General features: G+C 37.1%; 1 protein-coding gene across 2 annotated transcripts in view; it reads right to left on the reverse strand.

Moving 5' to 3' along the window:
• Nucleotides 1–22,548, reverse strand: part of Agmo (alkylglycerol monooxygenase) — a 317,387-nt gene that overhangs the window by 286,083 nt on the left and 8,756 nt on the right. For both annotated transcript variants that reach the window (XM_005076213.4, XM_040743229.1), the window contains exon 3: nt 21,337–21,488. In XM_005076213.4, the coding sequence (XP_005076270.1) occupies nt 21,337–21,488 (152 nt within the window). The remainder of the gene's footprint in view (nt 1–21,336; nt 21,489–22,548) is intronic.

The raw sequence follows: 22,548 nt of genomic DNA on the forward strand, positions 1-22,548 counted from the left end.
TCACTTTGGTTTAATTGTTTCTTGGTTACCAAGAAACAACGTTAGAGTTTTTTTAATCAATTCTAAGAAATGATACATAAAACATTTGGAAATGAGTCACATGTTAATGGAATATCAGCAAAGTCTTAATTTTGGTGATCTTATGCAAATCTTTCTGAGTGTCTATCCTAAGAAGTGAATATTCAAATCACAAGACAAACAAGTCATCTAAAATTGCCATAAGTGTTCTCGCTCTGTGAGTTTTTTTAAGTGTATATGTAACTGCACTGAAGCCACTAGAGACTCTGTGTCTCATAAGGACTGAAGAGACTCTTCAAATGCAGCCCTTGGAGTCAAATGTTCATTGTTACAATGCTTATTTTAATTTGAAAAGATTAGTGTGTCTATATAGCATGTATGTACTTATGTTTCTCATTTTTACATGACGTTGCTTAACATGTCTGTACAGATAGATATGTTATGATAGTCAGAAAAATAAATCTTAGTTAGCTTTACCAACTTACCAGATTTCTTTATAAAAAAGAAATGTGTTTTGTGATGATGTTCACAAATATGGGGGCAGTCATAATACCCTTATGTTGAACATTTTATAAACTGGAAGTGTTTCTTCCACACCATGTCACATAAATGAAGCCAAGATTTCTGACAAAACAGGTGACCTTTGGGTTCAGATCACAAGCACATACTGTGAAATAAGACAGCTTATGCAGGATAAAATTGAAAAGCTCACCAAACACTACTCCAGACATATCTAATAAAGATGTGTGAATATGGATCCATGAAATGACTATGATATATTTAAAACAGCACATGTACTTAACACATTCAGTAACACTGTATTGCAAAGCACACTCATAAATTATCTTGCATAAAAACAATTCTTTGTTCTGAAAGTTAATGCATAAATAGAACAACTAAGCATTTGCTCCATTTTCCAGAAATTAGCTAGCTAGCTAATGTTATGCTCCTTATACAGTACATGCTGGCAAAACAACAGATTCAGAAAGTTGTTGTTTTCCTATGCTCAAAGATAGCACGAATTAGGAACTATTTGCCACTTGGTGCTGCTACCTTTGCACCGAGAGTAAATATATGCATTAATAAAGCAGACATCAACTGAATACCAAGCGTGATATGATGCATACAATCTGGTAGCACCAAATTTGAAAGCATTTTTGTCTTTCCTGAATGTGCTAGCTAGTTTTACATCAATCAAGTTAAGACAAGCTAGAGTCTTTGGGAAGGGGAACTTCAATTGGGAAAATACTCCCTCCAGATTGCACTGTGGCAAAGCCTGCCACACATTTTTTTTTGCATTAATGATTCCTATGGAAGGGCTCAGTCCTGGGAAGGTGGTTTTCAGTGCTATAAAAAAGCAGGCTGCATTCATACAACAAGGATGTCTGTTCCACTATGTTCCTAGCAGCATTATTTGTAATAGCCAGAACTTGGAAGCAACGTAGATGTCACTCAACCGAAGAGTGAACAGAGAAAATGTGGCATATTTACACAATGGAGTACTATTCATTAGAAAAAATGGAATCCTGAGATTTGCAGGAAAATGGATGACACTAGAAGAAACCATCCTGAGTGAGGTAACACAGTCACAAAAAGAGAAACATGGCATGTACTCTCTCATATATGGATTTTAGACATAGGTCTGGGGAGTGCCAGCCTACAATCCCATGGCCAGAGAGTCTGGGAAACAGAAACTTCATTCAGTGGCTGATGGAAGAAGAGGCAGACTCCCATGGCTAAGCACTGAGCTGAACTCAAGAAAGCCAGTAACAGAGAGGGAGGACTGATGACCAAACGGATTAAGACTGGGCTGGTTTAACCTCCAGAAACAGCTGACCTGACAAGGTTAACTCTTGAATCCCAGGCATCAGCCTGGGAATCCAGCATGGGACTGATCAAGATCCCCTAAATGGGGGTGTCAGTGAGGAGGCCTAGGTAATCTATTGAGCCTTGGGCAGTAGATCAGTACTCATCCCGAGTATATGCATGGACTTTGGACTCCCATCCAACAATGTGAGATGCACTCTCACCCTGAACTCTTGGGGCAGGATCTAGGCCCTGTCCTGGATGAAATGACAGACTATGGACACCCCCATGGAGGGCCTCACCCTCCCTGGGGAAATGAGGGGATATTGGGGGGTTGGGGGGAGGGTACGGGAGGAGGGGAGGGAAAGTGATCTGGACCTGGAACTGACTTATGAAGCAACCTTGTTTCTAATCTAAATTTAAACTTAAAAATAAATAAATAAATAAATAAATAAATAAATAAATAAATAAATAAGCAGGCTGAACAAGCCAGGGGAGCAAGCTAGTAAGCATCCTTCTTCTATGGCCTCTGCTTCAGTTTCTGCTCCCACATTTCTGCCCTGCTTGAGTTCTTGCTTTAACTTCCCTTGGGGATGATCAGTTAACTGAAGTGTAAGCTGAAATCAATATACTCCTCCTCAAGCTACTTTTGGCTACAGTACTTTATCACATCCATAGAAATGCCAACTAAGACACTTCCTCACAATCCAATCTGAGTTAAGTCAGTTCTCTCAATATAATTGTAACTTCCATGAAAGAGCACGATAACAGAAGACAAAGGTTAATGGTGTTGTGATAGCTAAGTCACATGAACATGGACAGGTCTTCAACCTAATCATGAAGAAATACTTTAGCAGATAAATGGCTGAAAGAAGGTAAAGATTTTTTTAAAAAATGTTACTTAGACTTCAATATACATGCATTATATACATATAAAATGTCAAAATAAAAAGAAGCATTATGTTGGTCTTATTTTGTTTCTACTTTGCAACTATCAGCGAAAAGATAATTTGGAGGCAGATGGAATGTGGTTCTGGTCTGCCACCCCTGCATTACTTTCCTCTTTGTTGAGGCATGGAATGTGGTTCTGGTCTGCCACCCCTGAATTACTTTCCTCTTTGTTGAGGCATGGAATGTGGCTCTGGTCTGCCACCCCTGCATTACTTTCCTCTTTGTTGAGGCATGGAATGTGGCTCTGGTCTGCCACCCCTGCATTACTTTCCTCTTTGTTGAGATGGAATGTGGCTCTGGTCTGCCACCCCTGCATTACTTTCCTCTTTGTTGAGATGGAATGTGATTCTGGTCTGCCACCCCTGCATTACTTTCCTCTTTGTTGAGGCATGGAATATGGTTCTGGTCTGCCACCCCTGCATTACTTTCCTCTTTGTTGAGGCACTTGTCCACTTGCCCTCTTTGGGCACACACTTTTACACCAATAATATGACAGGTTCAGTCTAAATGATCGCCTAATGGTCTATGGTCAGCATTCTATAATCCCATGATTCAAGTTCATTTTTCTCTTCTCTTTAAAATAGCTTAATCATGTGCATTATTTCAGACTAAAGCATATCAAATGATACTATTTCTTTATCTCTAATCATCCTTTCTGTTTCATCCAATTCACCTCACTCCATGCCAATCATACACACACACACACACACACACACACACACACACACACACACACACACACACACACATTTTGAAAACCTGGAAGACAGAAGTAGGAAGTAACTTATAATCACATGAATCTCCCCTGTCACTTCAGAAAGAAAGAGAATTTATAATAAACAATGAACTTCTTAAAATTATCCAAGCAGTGGTTTTCTCCACTCAAGGTCAGTTCCCTGGAGAGTCACTGAGGATTTTGAGGGTCTGGCTAACATTTGCCCCCTGTGTTGCCTCTGCATACAGCTTCCCATTCTCTCCTGCATTCTGTAAAGGTCACTCCCCACATACTCCAGAGAAAATCTGTTAGGAACAAAAGATAAACTGCAGAAAAAGACTTTAGCGTTGTAGCTGAAGGGAAAAACAATACCTAATGTAGGTATTGGGGAACTGTGTGGGGGAAATGTGGAAGACAGATCAAGCAAATACACGTCATGAGATACAGAAACGTCCTCTGTTTAATTTAATCAGTAACTGACACTGGGTTTAATCTCTGAAGGCTTGTGTTCTACGGCGGCTTTATCCTCTGTTAGCTTCTGATTGTGCTGATGGTACAAGGTTCACATTTAAGGGCATAGCATGACAGCAATGATTTACATGCCCTTTATTTGTCTGCCAATGACAATGCATGAGGCCTGTGACTATCCATGCCACCTTTGGAATTACATTTACCCAGACTGACAAAACATGTCACAGCCAGACTCATGAAACACCTGTAAGCCATTCACTCCTCTCAAATTTTAAACTCATTTGCTTCTTTCGACTTCATTTCTCAGTGAAGACAGTGATCTAGGCAAGGTGCGAGGTTGACTGAGCACTTGTGGAACAAAAAGCTGCTATCAAGCCTCAAGTCACATAATATTCACAGCCTCATCAGTGAAGACATCTTCTAGACAGAACCAGTAAGATGAGGAAGATAAATTATTTTTGTATTTTGTTTTTTGAGACAGTCATGTATCTCAGGTTGGTCTAAAGCTCCCTACAAAGCTAAAGATGACTGATTTCTCCACCTCTGTCTTCCAAGTTCTGGGGTTATGAACATGTATCATTATACTATACAATTCAATTATAAATAAATCTCTTTAATGAGAATGTATCACAAGTAATATATTTGAATATCATTAAAAGCCACTTAAAATGACAATGGGACCATGTTTTATTTGTATACTATGAATCAAACATGCATTGACTATAAGACTCTTCTATTGTTTCTTTCTGCAACATTTAAGAGGAAGTGAAACACATTCCCTGTTTTAATTTTTAAAAAAATCAGTATTGATGAAAATATTACCTTTTCCTTTAGGAAAATTAGAGCATACATATTTCCTTTTTTCCAGTTGTGTAATTTAAATCTGTGGTTGAAAACCTGTCTTTATTTGTTCCTAAAGAGACTATGGTACTTATTCTCTCATGCATGTTAAAGCCCTCTAGTCTTTTAAGTCAAAATTTATGCATCTGTTAAATACCAGTAGATAGATGAAGACCTAACAGGGGACACACTTCTAAAGACAATTCTGATTTTCTGACTCGGCACTAGACAAACCTCAGTTTCAATAAAATAAATTTTAATGTAAGCACCATATCGTCTCCTTCTGTCTTCAGCTGAATGCATGAGAATTTGTAACTGAAATGTTTGCAAAGATAAATGAAAGGAGGGAAGCAACTGCCATTCCTCTCCTAAGTGCATTTGATATGTGCTGTTCCTGGCCTCTCCAATAGCTTCCCCAGCACTTACTTACTGTGTTGTGTTAAGAAGGCAAACTTTAATCTGTAAAGATGAATCTCAGCCCAAAGCCCCCAGCGCTTTTAATGGGAGTTGACATAGCTACATGTCACAACAGACTTTGGAGAGGGACCCTGAGTGTCCAATTATGTTAAGTGCTTTTCCTATTCCCTGTCACTCAACTGATCACAGTGGATTTATGTGGCAGTAACACTGCTCTGACATGAACTTCCGGAGGAATCATTCCATAATTCAACCTCCGTTAAAGTTGCCTTAAAAAATTAAGTGTTTCCTCAAGTTTCAAATAGATAACAGCACTTTCTAAAAACTGCATTTTTTAGATACAAGTTTATTACTTAGATGGGGGAGAAAACCCTGGCAAGGAAGTCTTTTCCTTTTCTAGTAAAATGAAAAAGAAGAATAAAGGGGGTGGAGGGTAAGAGAAACATCCTGTTCAGAGTCCCAGAAGAATATCTTGAGTATGGAACTGGAGAAGTGATCATTTTCCAATATTGTCTAAATAAACCAGAAATGGTCAATGAAATATTCATCAACTTCAAAAAGGAGTATTGAAGATTTTGTGTTGTCTGTACTCATCCTGACTCCTGACTCAAAGTGCTTTCCTAGAATTCTTTTCTGCTCCAAATTCTCAATTTTATAATCAGTTCTAATTCCACAGTTATTATACATGAATTTGACCCAGTTCCCCAAGTTTCATCTAAGAAGCTGGATGTATCCAAAATTCCAATCAAATCACCTTTTACTTAGCGACTATATTTTTGTCATATGGTCATGGGAGATTGCCTATTTAGAATGGGAACATTAGAAGTAGTTATTTGTTTTCTTGTTCATCCCAACCCTCAAGACTGATGAGCAGTATAGGTATACTGGATACATAGGTCTGATACTATCCTAGCATAATGCAAAGCCGGTATATTCCTGCCTGGATGAAATGAGTGACCACTGCCCCAGTGTTTGCCAGCATCTCTGTATTCCCAGATCTGCAGCTAAAACTACTTACTTCTTGCCGTGTTAGCCCAAGAAGAAGACACTAATCCTAGGTCTTCCTCGCCCTTCATTCCAGCTAGTTTCATATGGTATTCAAATAAATAAAAATGGAATTAGACATTGAATTCTGCTAATAAATTATAAGAATTATGATTTATTTTATTTCTGAGGACAAAGAGAAATGAGAAGTATAAAATAAATGTGACTACTTCCATAACCATGCACTGATACTATATTTTCATGTAGCTGTAACTTTGAAGTAACTTGAAGAATTCTAATCTCTTCACAATGTTTAGAAATATTTTTCTTCTCTAAATTGTGAATATCACAGGCAATCTAGGAAGTCCAAATAGACTCTATTTCTGTTTTTAAGTGAAAAGGTGAAACAAAAATTGCAATCAGATGAGCCATTTGATTATTTTTTAAAGTTAATAGCTTCAACATGATTCAAAATTCCGTATTTTAAAGTGAAACATCCACATACATTCTTGGCAAATTGCCCAAGTCTAGACTAGCACAATGACAAACTTAGATGGAGACAGGAAAATACAATTTTGATCTTAAAGATCAAAACTGCTTAAAAAGATTATCCATTTATATTTGAACTATAATTTATTGGACTCATATTAGCATTCAAATGTGAATTAACAAAAATTTTTGGGAAACATACCTTGAGCTCAAAAAGCTGCATTTTTTCCCCAGAACATTCAAAGATGTAATGAAAGCTGTGGTCGGGTTTGAATATGAACTGTGTTCCAGGAACTGCATGTGAATGGTATCAATCATCTGCCTTTTTGCAAGTAGATACTTGCTGATCTTTTTGGTTTGCTCTTGTATATTGATTTGTTCTTTACCAAGGAAGAACAGAAGTGGAGAGTGGTTAAATACTTGTCTGAGCTGCTGTTTCTGAGGAAGAAGCTGAATGAAGCAGGCATTGCTTCCGCAGGGTCTCATCTTTCCTCTCTGACAGCCTGGTGTTGACACTGCCATCGTCAGCAGTACCCTTTACAATCTATTCTCCGACGGAGAACCACATTTATCTATAAGAAGTTTGGCTTTCTCTCTGTTTCTGTTCTATATGTTAATTTGTTATTTACTTTTATGTTTTTTCTGCAATAAAAAAATGAAAGAAAAATTATGAGATAATTATTTGGAGTTTATATTCTTCCATGCATCTGTAAACTGTATTATTGTCATGAACATACAAACTACCACAGAAAGCAGGAATGAGTACATTTAGATAAAAGTGGAAGAAAAATAAAAATTAACTAGATCTCACAAGGGATGAGGTACAAACACACAAACTCACAACATTTCTAAAGGCAACAGAGGAGATCTCCAGTGCCCTACATCTGGGAGTGATCCTGAACACTGCACACCGTTTCTCTCAAAGTCAACAGAAACCAGCTTCCCACCAAAGGAACAACTGGGAATGACCATGCTTGCATACATTGAGTAATTAGCTAAGTAAAATTAAAATTAATTCTGCTTCTATTATATCTATTAAACATTATAGTCAATAGCAGGAGAGGAGAGAGAGACAGACAGAGACAGAGGCAGAGAAACAGAGAATTAACATACACAAAAGAATGTGAACCAGGGGTTTTATATTAGCAAAACTGACTTCTAAGAAAAAAGCCAAGGATGTTTCCTTACCATCATACAAGAAGAATCCTGAAATCATGTTCTCACTGGAATCAACGGGAAATCAAGATTTTTGAAAGCATGAAATAGGTTGACTGTGGCCTGCTCATCAGTGTTAATCTGGAAAATGGGAAGTGAACACAAAAGCTGCCTCTCCTTAGGGGGAAAAGTAAACAAAACAAAATTTAAAATACACCGTTAATGAAGGGATCTGAGGAATTTGGTCCCAGAAGTCAAATTTGAATCTTGGCAAGTATGTAGTTTCCACAAGAATTCATAAGAATGGCAGAGAACAGAGGAGAATATCAAGCTATTCCACAGGATGGAGTTCAGCAGTACAAACCAGAAGGCTATGTGTGTGAAAAGGAAAGCAACAATTCCCTCAATTTAAAAAAAAGTACAAGGAACCAGGTGTTGGTTGCACACACCTTTAATCTCAGCACTAGGGAGGCAGAGGCAGGCATATCTCTGTGAGTTCACGGCCAGCCTGGTCTATAAAGCCAGTTTCAGGACAGCCAGCACTGTTACACAGAGAAACCTTGTCTAAAAAAAAGTAAATAGAAGAAAACTGAAAAAAATGAAGTATACAAGAAAATGGAATTACATAAAAATGATTTTGAGTGTATATTAACAACTATGATGAAATAATTTTTCACACTTGTATTAAAAACCATGATTCAGAAAATGAAATGTGCATGACAAGTAGAAATTTGAACACTAACAAGGTAGCTGACATTCAGCAACTATCAAACTTTCTTATTCATTGGTTGTACCAATCATTAGCTATACTCATTACAATAAACTATTTGCAGACTAAACAAGAATAATTTCAAATGTCTGGGCTTTGCTTCTCACTAATTACATAGAAACAGGTTTAGAATCAAAGTAGGTAACAGACCGTAGCGGTGACAGCTGTTTGGATAAATGTTGATATTCAAACACCAGTTACTGATACGTTAAATACTCAAAATGGAATAATAGGGGAAAATTTTAAACCAAAGCAGAGAAAAAAGTCACCTGCTGAGTATGTTAAAATAAGAGCAAATAGATAATTTCTAGAGAGAGAATTATCGAAGGCACACAAGACAATGCAGTCAAGAGCTATGCCTCTGAAAGGTGATCATAAGATGGTACTTGAAATGAATTTTAACGACTTAACGTATTTGTATAGAGACTAAAGTCATGTAGAATCAAATAGCTGGCACAGCCTGCGCAGATGTCAGTCTTGGCAGAGCTGCTCTGTGATCCCTGTTCTGTCTGGGAGTAGTGAAATCTCGATTTATATTTAACTGCAAAGAATCAAAAATGCAAGCTTTCAACTGCCAGGCAACTTCCTTCTTTCCTTGGAAGATTAGAAACTAGCATGTGTGCGTGTGTGTGGGAGGGGGTGTTGTGTGCTTATTTCTTTGTTTTTTTTTTATAAACAATGAATCTATTGTAATGTATTTGGGGGAGAGTTTGCTCCTTGCAATAAATGTCCTCATTCATCTCCCTACCATATTCTACCAGGAAGTAAGTGATAAACACATCGAGGAACCTAAGCAAGTTGACTGGACAAGGAGATAAGAACTCAGTAAAAAGCTGAACACAGCTCAGTTCACAAGGGAGAGATGCATATGTCAACAATGTTACAAACAATGGTGCAGAGCACAGGACTCCAACAGTGCCCTTCCAGACACAGGGTCGCAGATTCCATGAGTTCTTGCCCCTCATGATTCTTAGGACTGAGTTATTCTGAATTGTTTTCCTTTTTATTTCAGAGGAAAAAATTAAGTATTTTGGAAATTTATCTTTGCTATATGAGTAATAAAATATTAAAATATACCTTAATACACTCCATTCAGGTTAATAAAATTAAATCTAAGTAATGTTTTCTAAACAAAGCAGCTTCTCACTTAAGAGCACCAGCTGCTCTTTCAGAGGACCTGGGTTCAATTCCCAGCACCCACATGGCTGCTCACAACTGTCTGTAACTCCAGTTCCAGGGAATTTGTCATCCTCACACATTCACATGCATGCAGGCAAAACACCAATGCACATAAAATAAAAATAAATAAACATTTTAAAGATATTTAAAAATAACTTAGCTCCTTTTAAAGATTTTAAAAAAATTAGCCAGCTGCTAAACATTATCATATCACAATGGCTTATAGATGAGCTTCAAAAGTACTGGGTGTGCCTTCCATTTACAATGATAGAATGCAAACATGTCTAATGCAAGTTACTTCTTTTAAAGCATTATTATTGTTGTTTATCCTTAGATATTTTGAGTACCCGCACATTTTCATTCATGTTTCAATTAATGGTTTGTTGAGTCTGTGGATGGATGCACACTCTGCAGTTTAAAGGCAGAGGGAAGACGGAAGACAGGGGTGGGGAGAGGAGCAAGAGAAGGGAAGAAGAGAGGAGAGGAGATGAGGGGAGGGGAGGGGAGGTGAAGAGAGGAGAGGAGAGGAGAGGACAGGAGAGGACAGGAGAGGAGAGGAAGATCTTCTGCCATTTGTCACAACATGGATAAAACAGAAAGAATTAGTTCTAAGTAAAATAAGCCAAAACAGAAATTGAGAATGTATTCTGTGATTCCTAGCGGTTGGAGAATGACAGATATGGGGAGATACACAAGGGTAGAGGTAAATGAGTATATGCTGGAGACAAAGAATAGACTCTTGTGACCATAGGTAAAAGAATAATTTATGACTTGGCCTTTGCAAAGAGAGTAGATCTCAAATGTTCTCACTGTCCGGAAAGTGGCTTTCTGAGATAATGAATATATTTAGTAGCTTGACTGTGATAACCATGTCACAAAATATATTGATCGAACAATGTGTGCTATACATTTTGAAAAAATAATTTTTTATTGGTTGAACTTCACAAGATTTAGTTTTCTCTTAGTTAATATAAAAATAGTAAATGCACACGCACACATACAGAACAGAAATAGTTTGGAGACAGCTTGTTTTGATTTGTAGTTTTCAAAGCTATGACAATGAATTTCTGTTCAATTAAAACATAGGGGAAGAGTGGGAAAGAAGAAAAGGACAGGGAAGAGGGAGTCAGAGAAAGATAGGAAGACAAAGGAGGAGGAAGGGTGTTGAAATGAAGACACTGATTAGCATCAGTCACACTAAAACTGACTTTGAAACAATTTGGTCACTCATACAAATGCTGCAGATTCAGGATGACTTAGTTAATGTTCTTTAAATTTATTAGATTGAGTTGTCTTCCAAAGGAAAGCTCTGAGCCTTGTCTTAAATCACAGAAGAGTCATGTTGTTTCCCTTGCAATGGAGGAGTGTAGATTACAAGGGTAGAGCACACACAATTCAGTTAACATTGAGGGGTTGTCAAATATCAACACTTAGTAAAGTGTTCCCTTCTCACTGTCTAGTTCAGAGTCCTACCTAAATGAGTTTTCATGGTGTTTAGATTTTAGAATAATATTACAATATGCACCAGGGAGATGAATGTATTAGAATATATACCAGAAAGAGGGATGCTTAGAGAGCCTACAGTGCTCAACACATGCCAACACATCTGTGAATTCATTCTTGATTTCTGTCCTTCCCCTTATTTTCTACTCTGTCAGACCCACCCCTACACTGTGCTGTGAATGGTCCTTCCATATACTTTATTCTCTTCTAACTTTTTCAGTCAGTTGTACAATGACTTTAATTTATGATTTTTTTGTTTCCAGAAATTTTATTTTCCCATTACAAAACGTTAATGTTCTTTTAAATTATTTTCTCTCTAAATAACATTTTTTTCTTTAAATGAGTTAAATACCACCCTGTTTCCAACATTTAGTTCTCCAGGTTGTTCTTCTGTTGTTTTTGCTGGGTGTCAAACACAATTGCTTTCTTCCTTGTATACTAGATTTACTTTGATGTTTGCTCACCATTTCTTTTGAAAACTGATTTAAACATCTATGGTCACAACCAAAATATGTCTAAAACGGAGTTCCCCAACTCATGGCTCTCTAAGCTGTTTATCTAATGCTTTTTCTGATTTGGTTTGCTTTTTCTGCATTGTTAAGAAAAGTTCTGAAGTTGAGCATAGTATGATTCATAGGTCACATTAACCAATGAGCACTTTGTCTTTGTGGGTTTTGGAATAGTCATTATCTCCTTGCTCCATCTAAAGTACAAATTATTTCATATCTATTACCAAACATATGATGAATACATTTAATTTCATAGCACCTGGAGAGGGTTATGAAAATTGGCAAACAAAATTGAGTTTAAAAGCAAAATTAAGTAATTGCTTAATTTTAAATGATGGATTCAGAATTTGAAATCTTGATTATCTAACTTAAATTTCTCATTTGGTCCTCCCTATCTAAAAGGCTTAGAAAGGAAGTTAAGGACTTCAACAGGATTATATGATCCAGTGAACGTTCATTCTTATCTTCATTGCAAGAACTATGATAATGTCAGGGAGAAAAAAAATTATATAAGTAATGACACAAGGTGGAAGACCTAGGCCCTGCCCAGGATTATATGACAGACTCGGAAAATCCCTCATGGAAGCCCTTACCCTCCCTGGGGAGCAGAGGGGAGATGTAGTGGGATGGGGATTAGGAGGAATGGGGGGCAAGGGTAGGAGGGGAAGGAGAGGGAACAGAGAGTAACATGTGTGAAAAGTTAAATAAAAATTATATATATATGTATGTATGTATGTATGTATACATATAGTAATGCTAATACTATACTTTTTACGGGTAACTAAATGATCCCTTCAATCTAGCATCCCTGACTGAATCCTCATGACTTTTCCAGAGATTTATCATGCTTGGGGTGGATTGTACACCTTTTTTTTTTCCTGTGCTACATCTTTGTTCAGCTCAGTTAAAGGAAGGATCTGTGAACAGTGTCACAGGCTTGTACTCAGAGAGTTTTTATTGATACAAATTTCAAACCAACCTGGTCTACATAGTCTTGGCTACAATGAGACTTAGCCTGAAAATAACAATACAAATTTAAACAACAGAATTAACAGCAGAAAGAAGGAAGTACATCTATGGTAAGACTAAGGGAGGACCAGACAAGGGATTGTTGACCCAGTGTTGGGTCATTTCTCTGCAGCTTCTTGATGTCATTGCTCCTTCTCCCTCCCATCTCCATTAGTGACAGCTCTTACGCTGAGGTAGTTCTCCTTCTTAAGGGTGCACTTATGGAAAAAACTAAAACAAAAAAGAGTCACTGGTGTAACTTTGAAAACAGTCTTTAAGTATCTTTCTTTCCATGTGCGTATGCTTCTGGGACTTCAGGTACAGCGACAATATCTGAACTGAGATGGGTATAGGAACAATACTGCACTCTCACTTAACTCTTTATTGAGTTTCACTGACAGCTCTCTCATTATTAAAGACTTCCTCCTAAATTCATTCTGAATTAACTTCCTATCACTAAGGCAGCTATAGTTTTACTTTGGACATTGTGTTTCTCTCCAGGACTTCGTGAGCTTTAAGAAAACGCAAAACCCAATGGTTCTTTACTTATACCAAATGCAGTTGTGTGTTGGAGCTCAGCCAAAGAACTGTCAACTTCAAATCCCACAGCCCTTTAAAATCCCAGGGATTAGGATGTCCTTTGTTGTCAGTTCCACAGCTCAGTGTTTTAGCTTCCAGGAAGCATGCAAGGCATGATAACTAAGTAGAGAATAAGAGAATGTTCTGCTGCATACGCATGAATTTCAGACAATGACTCTGTCTCAACCTGGAGCATTCACTTGTGGTGCTCAGCAACTTTCTATGGCAAATTAAAAGTGTGTCTTTTGGTTTATTTTTTTATTTTTCAGAGTCTAAGTATGCAGTCTCAAGAGGCCTCAAATCCATATCTTCCTGCCTCAGCCATTGTCTTGTTTTGCAGTTAAGAATTTTATTCTTATTTATCCTTAAGATAAGAACAAGTATAATACTATACAGTGGCATTGTTCAGAACAGCTTCTAAACCATGAAGACATTTGCTATTTTTCAATGAATTTCTGAAAATATCCAGCAAAGGCCTTCAGCACTGTGTGAAAAGCAGCTTGCATAACGTGGAGTAGCATTGTTACTGTTGAGGCTGACTTCAGTTTCCGAAAAATGATCAAGTTACATGAAATTTCTAGTTACACAAAGAGAATAGCTTCTGCAGTTATTTTTCAGCATGGCAAGAATAGTTAACAATATTGTATTTTAAAATTCAATGACATTTTACTGTTTCCACTACAATGATGTTGAGTTTGTGTGCTTATTAAATCATATCAGACATTAGATACATATCCTCAAAATACCATATTATAGAAATAAATGTATATAAATAATACACTTATGTCAACTAAATATTTTTAGGGATGAGAAAATCATTTTTGTGCTTTTTAAATAATAATAATAAAGATTATACATTTTAAACTACAGAAATAATATAAAAGTTTATCAGAAATAATGGTACACCAATATTCATTCATATATTAAAGATTACACAGAAAGATTTTTCAATTTCTAAATTTTTCATTTAATTTAGTTCAGTTTACAATCAACTTTGAAGTAATTTTATAAATATACTGATTTTTAATTCACTACTAAGCAGGATGAAAGAGATTAAAAATTGTCTGTTACTTTGAAAAATCTTGTTAAGTCAGATTACAATTGATAGCTGAATTCTGTGTTTACTATTTACAACTTCCTGGCTAAAGACACAGGTACTATACGACATGTCTTTTTTTAAAACATAGCCCTACACATCTGTTGAGCACACATCTGGACATGTGGCCGGACTCATCATTTCCTTCTGTATATCCAGAAACTGTCAGCTATTTCAAAGGGGAGAACGGAAAAAGTTACATCCTTTTTCTGTCCAAGTTTTATAAACTTTTTTTTTACCTTTGCCCCCAGGATATCATCAAATGTAAAAATAAGCAGTCTGAATTCTTTAGCTGCAGAGAGAGCCAGCAGGGGCATAACGGGTGTGGGTTGTAAGAATGTCAGTTTGCCCAGGGTGAGGGGGAGCCTTCTTAGGAAGCTCAAACACAGACCCTCTGTCAACTTAAGCAAAACATGCATCATTTTTTAAACAGGAAAGAAATATAGTTTGAATACAGAAAGTAGGTAGATTGAATCACAGGAACCTGAAGTTTCAAAGATAACGATGTCACATTTTATAACATTTTCAACTCACTCAGAAAATGTAACTTCAAAAGCACACCTGTCAATAGATTCCAATAATTAGTCAGTATTACTTAGTTTTGTTTATACAGGAAAATAACTGTCTAGTTTGTAATAGCAAAAATTATAGCTAAATCTGGATCCTACCTGTAGAAACCTCCATCTAAGTGGTTCTGCTTATAGGCCATGGATTACTATTTTAACTCTTTCACAAGTGATCATATCATGAACCTGGTGCATTAAGCAATCTGCTAACAAGTGCCATAGTCGAACTTTTATCTGACTACAGTCTGAGTACAGGACTGGGAGGAGACAGCAGTCCTATTTCATCTATTCTAACATTGCTTAAGTATAAGTTGCCAAATAACTTTATATCTTAGATAAATTAATAAATTTTCATTTTGTATTCTACAAAAATACCTGAGGACTTGAATACATGTATCAACATTATCCAAGTGTACTAGATAGATGTTGAAATAGTATAAGCTGGGTTTGTAGATGATTTTTAATATGCTTTATTGAGTCTAAGGAATTAAGTGGCCATGCCCCACAGGTCTGGGTATCAGCAGCCTGAGATCTATCTGGGATCTGAGGTCTGTATCCCCAGGCTTTTGTACATGAGCTTAGAGGTGAGGAAGTGCCTTGATGCTGCTTGAGTTTGCTACCTTGTCAGAGATATTTTGATAGAAATCAACACCTTGTTTTCTAAGATCAGAGATGAAAATATAGAACAAACACTTAAAAACTTCAGTGAGAACTTAATAAGGTTAGTTAATTGTCAATATTTATAAAGATAACCCATTTTCAATATGTAAAATATGGGAAGATATGGATTGGTGTTGTCCAAACAGCTGACGTATTAACTGGAAGCACTGGAACTTCTCTGTCATACTTTAAGTTTTAAAAGTGACAGGAGAACATCTTGTTGCCTACAATCATTTTCCTTATGTTTCACATTTTTAAATTTATTTTTTAACTATTATAAAAAACTTGAAAATAAATAAATGATGTGATGTAAAATTGAGTAAGTTTTAACCTGTTGGTTATAATGATTACCATTTACTGACAAGTATTGGGGAAGCCTGTCATACATATTTCTCTAAACTCCTTATGGCAAGAATTTCTAGATTTCATGTAGTCTGAAATTGCATGAGCATCAAAATATGTCAGATGTTTAATATCAAAGTCATATGCACTGTTGCCCAAGGCACTCCTGATTCTGTTATGGGCATACCTTTATTTATCTCCATTCTCATTAAGTATTCATCAATGCCCTTTCTTCACCAAATTGCATTTATTCTTTTTCTCACTTTTCCTTTTGGCACTTTTTTCATCAGAAACCAAACTGTGATACTATATTGATTTGCCTACATCGCCATTTCTGTTTTTTGTTAAATTTTATGCCTGTCCATACTGCTTTATTAAAGAAAATTAAATTTGAAATCTTTGCTGTTAATATGATTGAGCCATTACTGCCTCCACACAAACACCTTGCCCCAAAGGCCTCTGTGATTGTCTCCTTCATCCTCACCTGGCTATATGCTACTTGGGAAATTCTTTCTTTGCATCAGTTTCTGTGCAAATCATCGTTATGGTAGAGACCATCAAAGTCTGCCTAAGGCTGGTTTCCCACTGTGGCTCTATATTTCTAACAAAAAGGCAAGGTCCCTGTAAGTGAGCTGGAGTACTTCTAGAGTGGGATCCCTGTAGATGGAATATCGCCTGCCCATCCTCTGTGCATCTGTGAGCTGCTCTTTGCGTGCGTTTCACTTGCAGTTAAGGCTTATTACAGAGCCTGAGACTTCTGCAATGTGTTAAACAGTTCAAAGCTGCCCTTTAGGATCAGTTTCTGGAATTCCTGCTTTCAGTACCTGAGAATGTGCAGAGGCAAAAGTCTCTACGTAATGAGGACAAATGCCTACTACACATTGTTGAATTTTTGAGGTTATGTGTGAAGTTAAAAGACACAATCAAATTACCCATTAGTGTGAGTGGAAGAAACACCAAATCTACTCTTCAACATAGTTTTCAAGTAATTTTCTTGGATCTGGAAAAAAATTAATCCCTAAATTAAAAATGCATTTGGACAGCATAATAATTAAGTTGAAAAGGGAGCAAAAGAAATTCAGATAGCAGGCAAAATAAACACATCCCAATAGACACATCCCCCAAATCTTTCAATATTTTTAAACAACTAATTTCTAAAAACATGCATTAGAAAACCCCTGTTCTTCTATAAGCAGGTAGTGTGGCATTCCAGTGTGAATGTGTTAGGCCAGACCACCATGTTCAGTGGAAGCTCAGATAATGAGGTTTCGGGAGAGATCAATGACTCTGGGGAGCTGGGTAGAGGTTATCTGAATTGTACTTTGACTTCATTCTCCTTATGTTCTGAGAACTGACTGAGGCTGAAATCACTAGTAATGATTTACCCATTAGACAGAGAACTTTCCAAGACAGAAGAGCAGTCCGGCTGTATCATGGCTACTGCACACAGCTCTCCTGTAAGTCTACAATGAGAGAAATACTTGGAACAGAAGGATATTTTAAGTTGTAAAGTCTGGTGAGAAAGGATAGGTAGTTTAAAGACCCAGAAAGAGAAAGTTTGAAAAAGACTACAATAGTTAAAGAGATTAGTGTTTTACAGAGACAGGAAAAGCCCCTGGACAAGATCCTCCCCACCCTAGTTGAAGCTTATGGGCATGTAAATGTATCTCCAAGGAGATAATGCAAAGTGAGAGTGTTGCCGACTGAGTTCCTTGCTCAGAAACAACATCCTGGAAAGCATTCCCTAGGTCAGCACAAGAGGGCCAATGCCGGTGTAGCCTGAGACTAGACTTCTCTGAAGAATTTTCTGTAAGATGCGCATTCCTATAACCACAATAAGATGCCATAAACGACAGCCTCCATGGAAACTTTCTTCTTGTTTTCTTAAGCAACTAATACGAATCTTAATCTTCCTTTTTGTTTTGAAGCAGGGTCTCACTTTGTAACCCAGGCTAGCCCAGAATTCTTTATGTAGCCTGGACAGGCTCCGAACACCTGGACATCCTCCTGTCTCAGGCTCCCATGTGCTACCATGTTAGGCTTCCTAGTGTGCAGACAGGGAGCCGGCCATGGCTGGGTAGGGCCATTTTCCTTCTTCCTCCCGGTTCCTCCCCTTCTGACATGAGACAAAAGCCTGGCAGCTGAAAACAAAGGCCTTGCAGACAATTCTGCCAGCAGCAGGACCCCTGCTGATAGACTGACGGAACAAGTTCAAGGCCTGATCAGGACCTGTTACGTAACACTTGGGTGGGGTCAATCAACTTCACTGTCTTTCTTCAAGCTGCCCAACCCTAAATTAGGGGAGGAACAACACCCTTCCGAGGCTTTCATGCCCCTTATCTCAGTTTTGGGATTGCTGAGCACCTTCCCTGCTTTGCACAGAGCCCCTTTCTCCGCGTGTCTTCTGCAAGTCTGCATTTCCTCATGCCAAAAAACATCTCCAACTGCTCAGTCTGCGGTGTCTGCGATTTCCCCACTGCTACCTGCAGCACTGGAGAATTTTCCAGTCTTTTAGTTCTTTAACTAGCAGGAAAAAGGAAAACAAAATTAAAACAAAAACAGGAGCACAATCAAAAGTCCCAGGCTGTATCACTGGGATCACAGGGCACCCGGGCAGCACTTCAATGAAGTCTATGTCCCCTTATCCCACCAGCTCAGTCAGGAGAGTCCACAGAGCACAAACACGGTGCGGTTACCTAATGAAGTACAGACACTGAATTTAAGGGCCATTCGATTTTAGCAGTTTTCATTCCCTTCTAAAGCCATCAAAGAAATCAATGGAGGCGTTCGGACAGCATTCGTTTTATCCTGGATGTCAATAATTAGCCATTCTTGTGTTGTTATGTTGGGGAAAAATGTAAAGAACTGCACTGCTTCAAAATACGCTTTCTGACACAGAGGTTATTTTTTAAAGTCAATGTTTTGAAAATAAATGTTTTTTTTTGTTTTTGTTTTTTTTTTTACCTAAAACAGCACTGTCCTCTAAGCAGAGGAAAATGTGCCCACATGTGAGACTTGTAAATGGCAGTCACCAAAAGCAGAAGACCAGCAATGATTTAGTTTACCAAACGAATAATTTAAATGCTGATGACAACAAACTTTCCCTGACACAATTTTTGTTTCTTCATATTTAACATGTTAATGTACATGGAATATACTATCATAGTATTTTACTGAAAATAGTGAAATAATACTAGCTACACAGAAAGTAGGAAAAACATCACAGCCCTTTCTTCTTCCGCTTTCTGTATTTTAAGATGACATTTGAATTTTGAAATTGTTGAAACCTTTTTTCAGTTAAATTGAGCTAAATAACTACTCAGTTTGGAATTATAAGCTTTTGTATTGCAAGATTTTCTTATGTTTCTAGATCCCTGAAGCTATTTTAAACTTTTATTACTATTTGTGTATGAAATTTAAAATCAACTATCACATTGATGGTTGACATGTTTAACTACATAATTTATTTTTTCCTACTAGCTTTCCATTATGAACCACATGTCTTTGAACTTGTGACTAGATTCCAGGGCCTGAGGGTTTTGAATGTTTTTCCAGAAGGCTTTCAATTCCTTTAATGCCTGCCTCTACCACTGGATTCAGTTCAAATTTTTCCAATATGAAGCATACTTTCAAAGTGCCTTGATTCCACATTTTAATGTTTTTAAAGAATTTTATCACTCTTAACCAAGGGTATTCACAATAAACATGTTTTAAAATTTGGTAATATTTTGAGGTTTTTTTGTTCAGTTTCAAAGATTAATTTCATAGACGTATCAAATAAGAACATACATATACATACACACACATACGTATATAGATAAAACAGTAGGATATTAGGTTTCTGAAATTGAATGACTCTATTTTTACAGTAGTGTTTATTACACAGAATATAAGGGAAATATGCTTATTCACCACTATGCTTATTCAATGAGAAAAGCTAGTGCTTTGCATTCAAATGCAAACAGTTTACTACACTTTTATTCTTAACCATATTTGACTTTGGAGTATTCTCTTACATTTACAGTAAGGAAATTATGTCAGGAACTGACGAATTTTCAAAGATACTGTCATTGTAATATTTATTTTTTAATTTGTATATTCACTTCAATTTTTTGCAATTAGTTAACATTCATACTTTGATTAGATGCATGAGTTTAAAATTCCAGTATAACATACTAGATACACAAAACATACAAACCTACATACACATATGGTTCAGTAGCCTTAAGCATAGTCCTGAGCCATGTTCCTCCTACTCCGACATTTTTGTTTACAAAGAAAGTTTGGTTTACTGCATTCTCCATACTACACAGTTATTCACCTTGATCTCATGTCTCACATTTCCATTTCCCATCTACTTTTTTATTATTGCAGGTTGTTCCTTTTCCTCCCTCCCCTCCTTCCTTCCTTCCTTCCTTCCTTCCTTCCTTCCTTCCTTTCTTCTTTCTTTCCTTCCTTTCTTCCTGCTCCCTCAGCCCAAACAGCCCCTGAAATCATCAGTGGTGTACTTCACTTGTTTTTTCAAATGCTATTATTATTTTTAAATTGGCACCTGCCTGCACTCACCTGCAGAACTTTGGGGTGTCTTATTGCTTCCCGGAACCCACGTGCTCTGCTTTCCTCCACAATCCTCAGTATTCACCTGTCTCTACAGAAGCACAGACCCAACCCCTTTCCACCTTTTCCATTTCTACGTTCCATAACAAAGCATTTATTTGGACTATGCAGTGATGAATCCCCAACGCAAATTCAGTGAACCAGCACAGAGAAAAGACTTCATATGAGATGAGGTTTTGTGAAACTATGGCAACACTGAAGAGCGGTATGGCCGGTGCTTAGCTGATTGCGTTTTCATTTGTAATGTGGAAGAGCTGCCAAGAAACTGAATCATGCTGACTATGATGGCAGATGTTCCCTAGAACTTTATGCTGGCTTAGAATGACCTGTGATGATTGGGATGTGAAGTTTGATACTATGCATAATTGCCTACAGTTTAACAATGGATGGAAACTCATTAAAAAGCAATGTAAATGCTATCATTTTCTAAAGGTACTGCAATTATAATAATGAGGAAACTGTATCTGCAATAATTTTTATTTTAGTGCCTGCAGATTGCATGTGGGGAAATTTCAAAGTAAGCCTTCATTAGCAATCTTTACATGCTACAAGACGTATTATTCTATTGATTTGCTTATTTATTCAATAAGGATTTATGAAATGCCTCTTACATACTACACACACTTCATCATCATTGACAAAATATATCATTGGTAACTTACCATGGGCCATGCGGTGGAACCAGTAGTAGCCAAAGTCAACTCCTAAGAAGGTTAAATACCACGTCCACTGAGAGTCCCAAGGCAAATCCAAAAGTCGGTAGTTCTCCCAGATATAAATATAGCTGGTCACTTCAAGGCTCCTGAAGAACAAACTGGCAAATAAAATTCACAGAGATGGTTATAGCATATTCTCTATCCATGATCGTGGTTATACAGTCTAATGATGTTCAGTATGAATATATTCATATATAAAAATGGCATCTGCTGCCATTCCACCGTGCTTCTTCGTGCTTTATCTGATTTTCCTACATCAGCATGAACACTACCCCGATGCTTTCTTTTGTTTCCTAGGCATATAGACACTAGTTATTTGCACTCTCCATTTCAAGAAATTTGGGAGACTTCCCTTTTTGTGTCTCTTAAAACACTTTTTATGGAACATTTCATACATAATAAATCTTACTAAGCTGCACCTTAATTCCTGTTATTGTCATTTCTGAGTTTTAATGAAGAATACAGCAAAAATAGCTGACAACAGGAGACTGAAAAGTTGAAAATTATACCTGGAATGATTCCTAAGGAGTCTGAAAGCTGCTTGCTGTCATTAAATATAATAACTAGTCTGAAGTGGCTCCCTCTACTCTCCTTTGTCCTCTCCTTTTATATCCCTCTTGCAGAAATCCTACCTTGATTGTGAAGTTATACTACAGGTACACATCCTTGCTAAGTCATATAAGAAACACTTGGCAGGGCTATCAGAATAGTATGAAATGATGTTCTACCAGAAATGAGGCATATAATTCTACTCAAAATGAACAAGTTAAAGCAACATAGAAACATAGTTAGAGAGATGGTTTGGTGATTAGAACACTTCCTGTTCTTGCAGGGGACCTTAATTCAGTTCATAACACTGATGTCATTTGGCTTACAACCTCCTGTGATATTCCTGTTTTTGGGGGAATGTGAAACCCTCCTCTGACCTCTGGAGGCACCACCCACACAATTATGTTACAAGCAAACATACAAGCACATCTCTCACACACACACACACAAACATACACACACACACATACACACACATACCACATACACACACACACTCATACTCACTCACACACAAAATGTAAATAAAATAAAAACTTTTTAAAGTTTAAAAATGGTACTTTTGCCTATTTTATAAAGTTTCTATAAATTTTTGTTTCAAACCATATC

The sequence above is a fragment of the Mesocricetus auratus genome, unplaced genomic scaffold (genome assembly GCF_017639785.1).
Source record: "Mesocricetus auratus isolate SY011 unplaced genomic scaffold, BCM_Maur_2.0 Super-Scaffold_15014, whole genome shotgun sequence".
Classification (NCBI taxonomy): domain Eukaryota; kingdom Metazoa; phylum Chordata; class Mammalia; order Rodentia; family Cricetidae; genus Mesocricetus; species Mesocricetus auratus.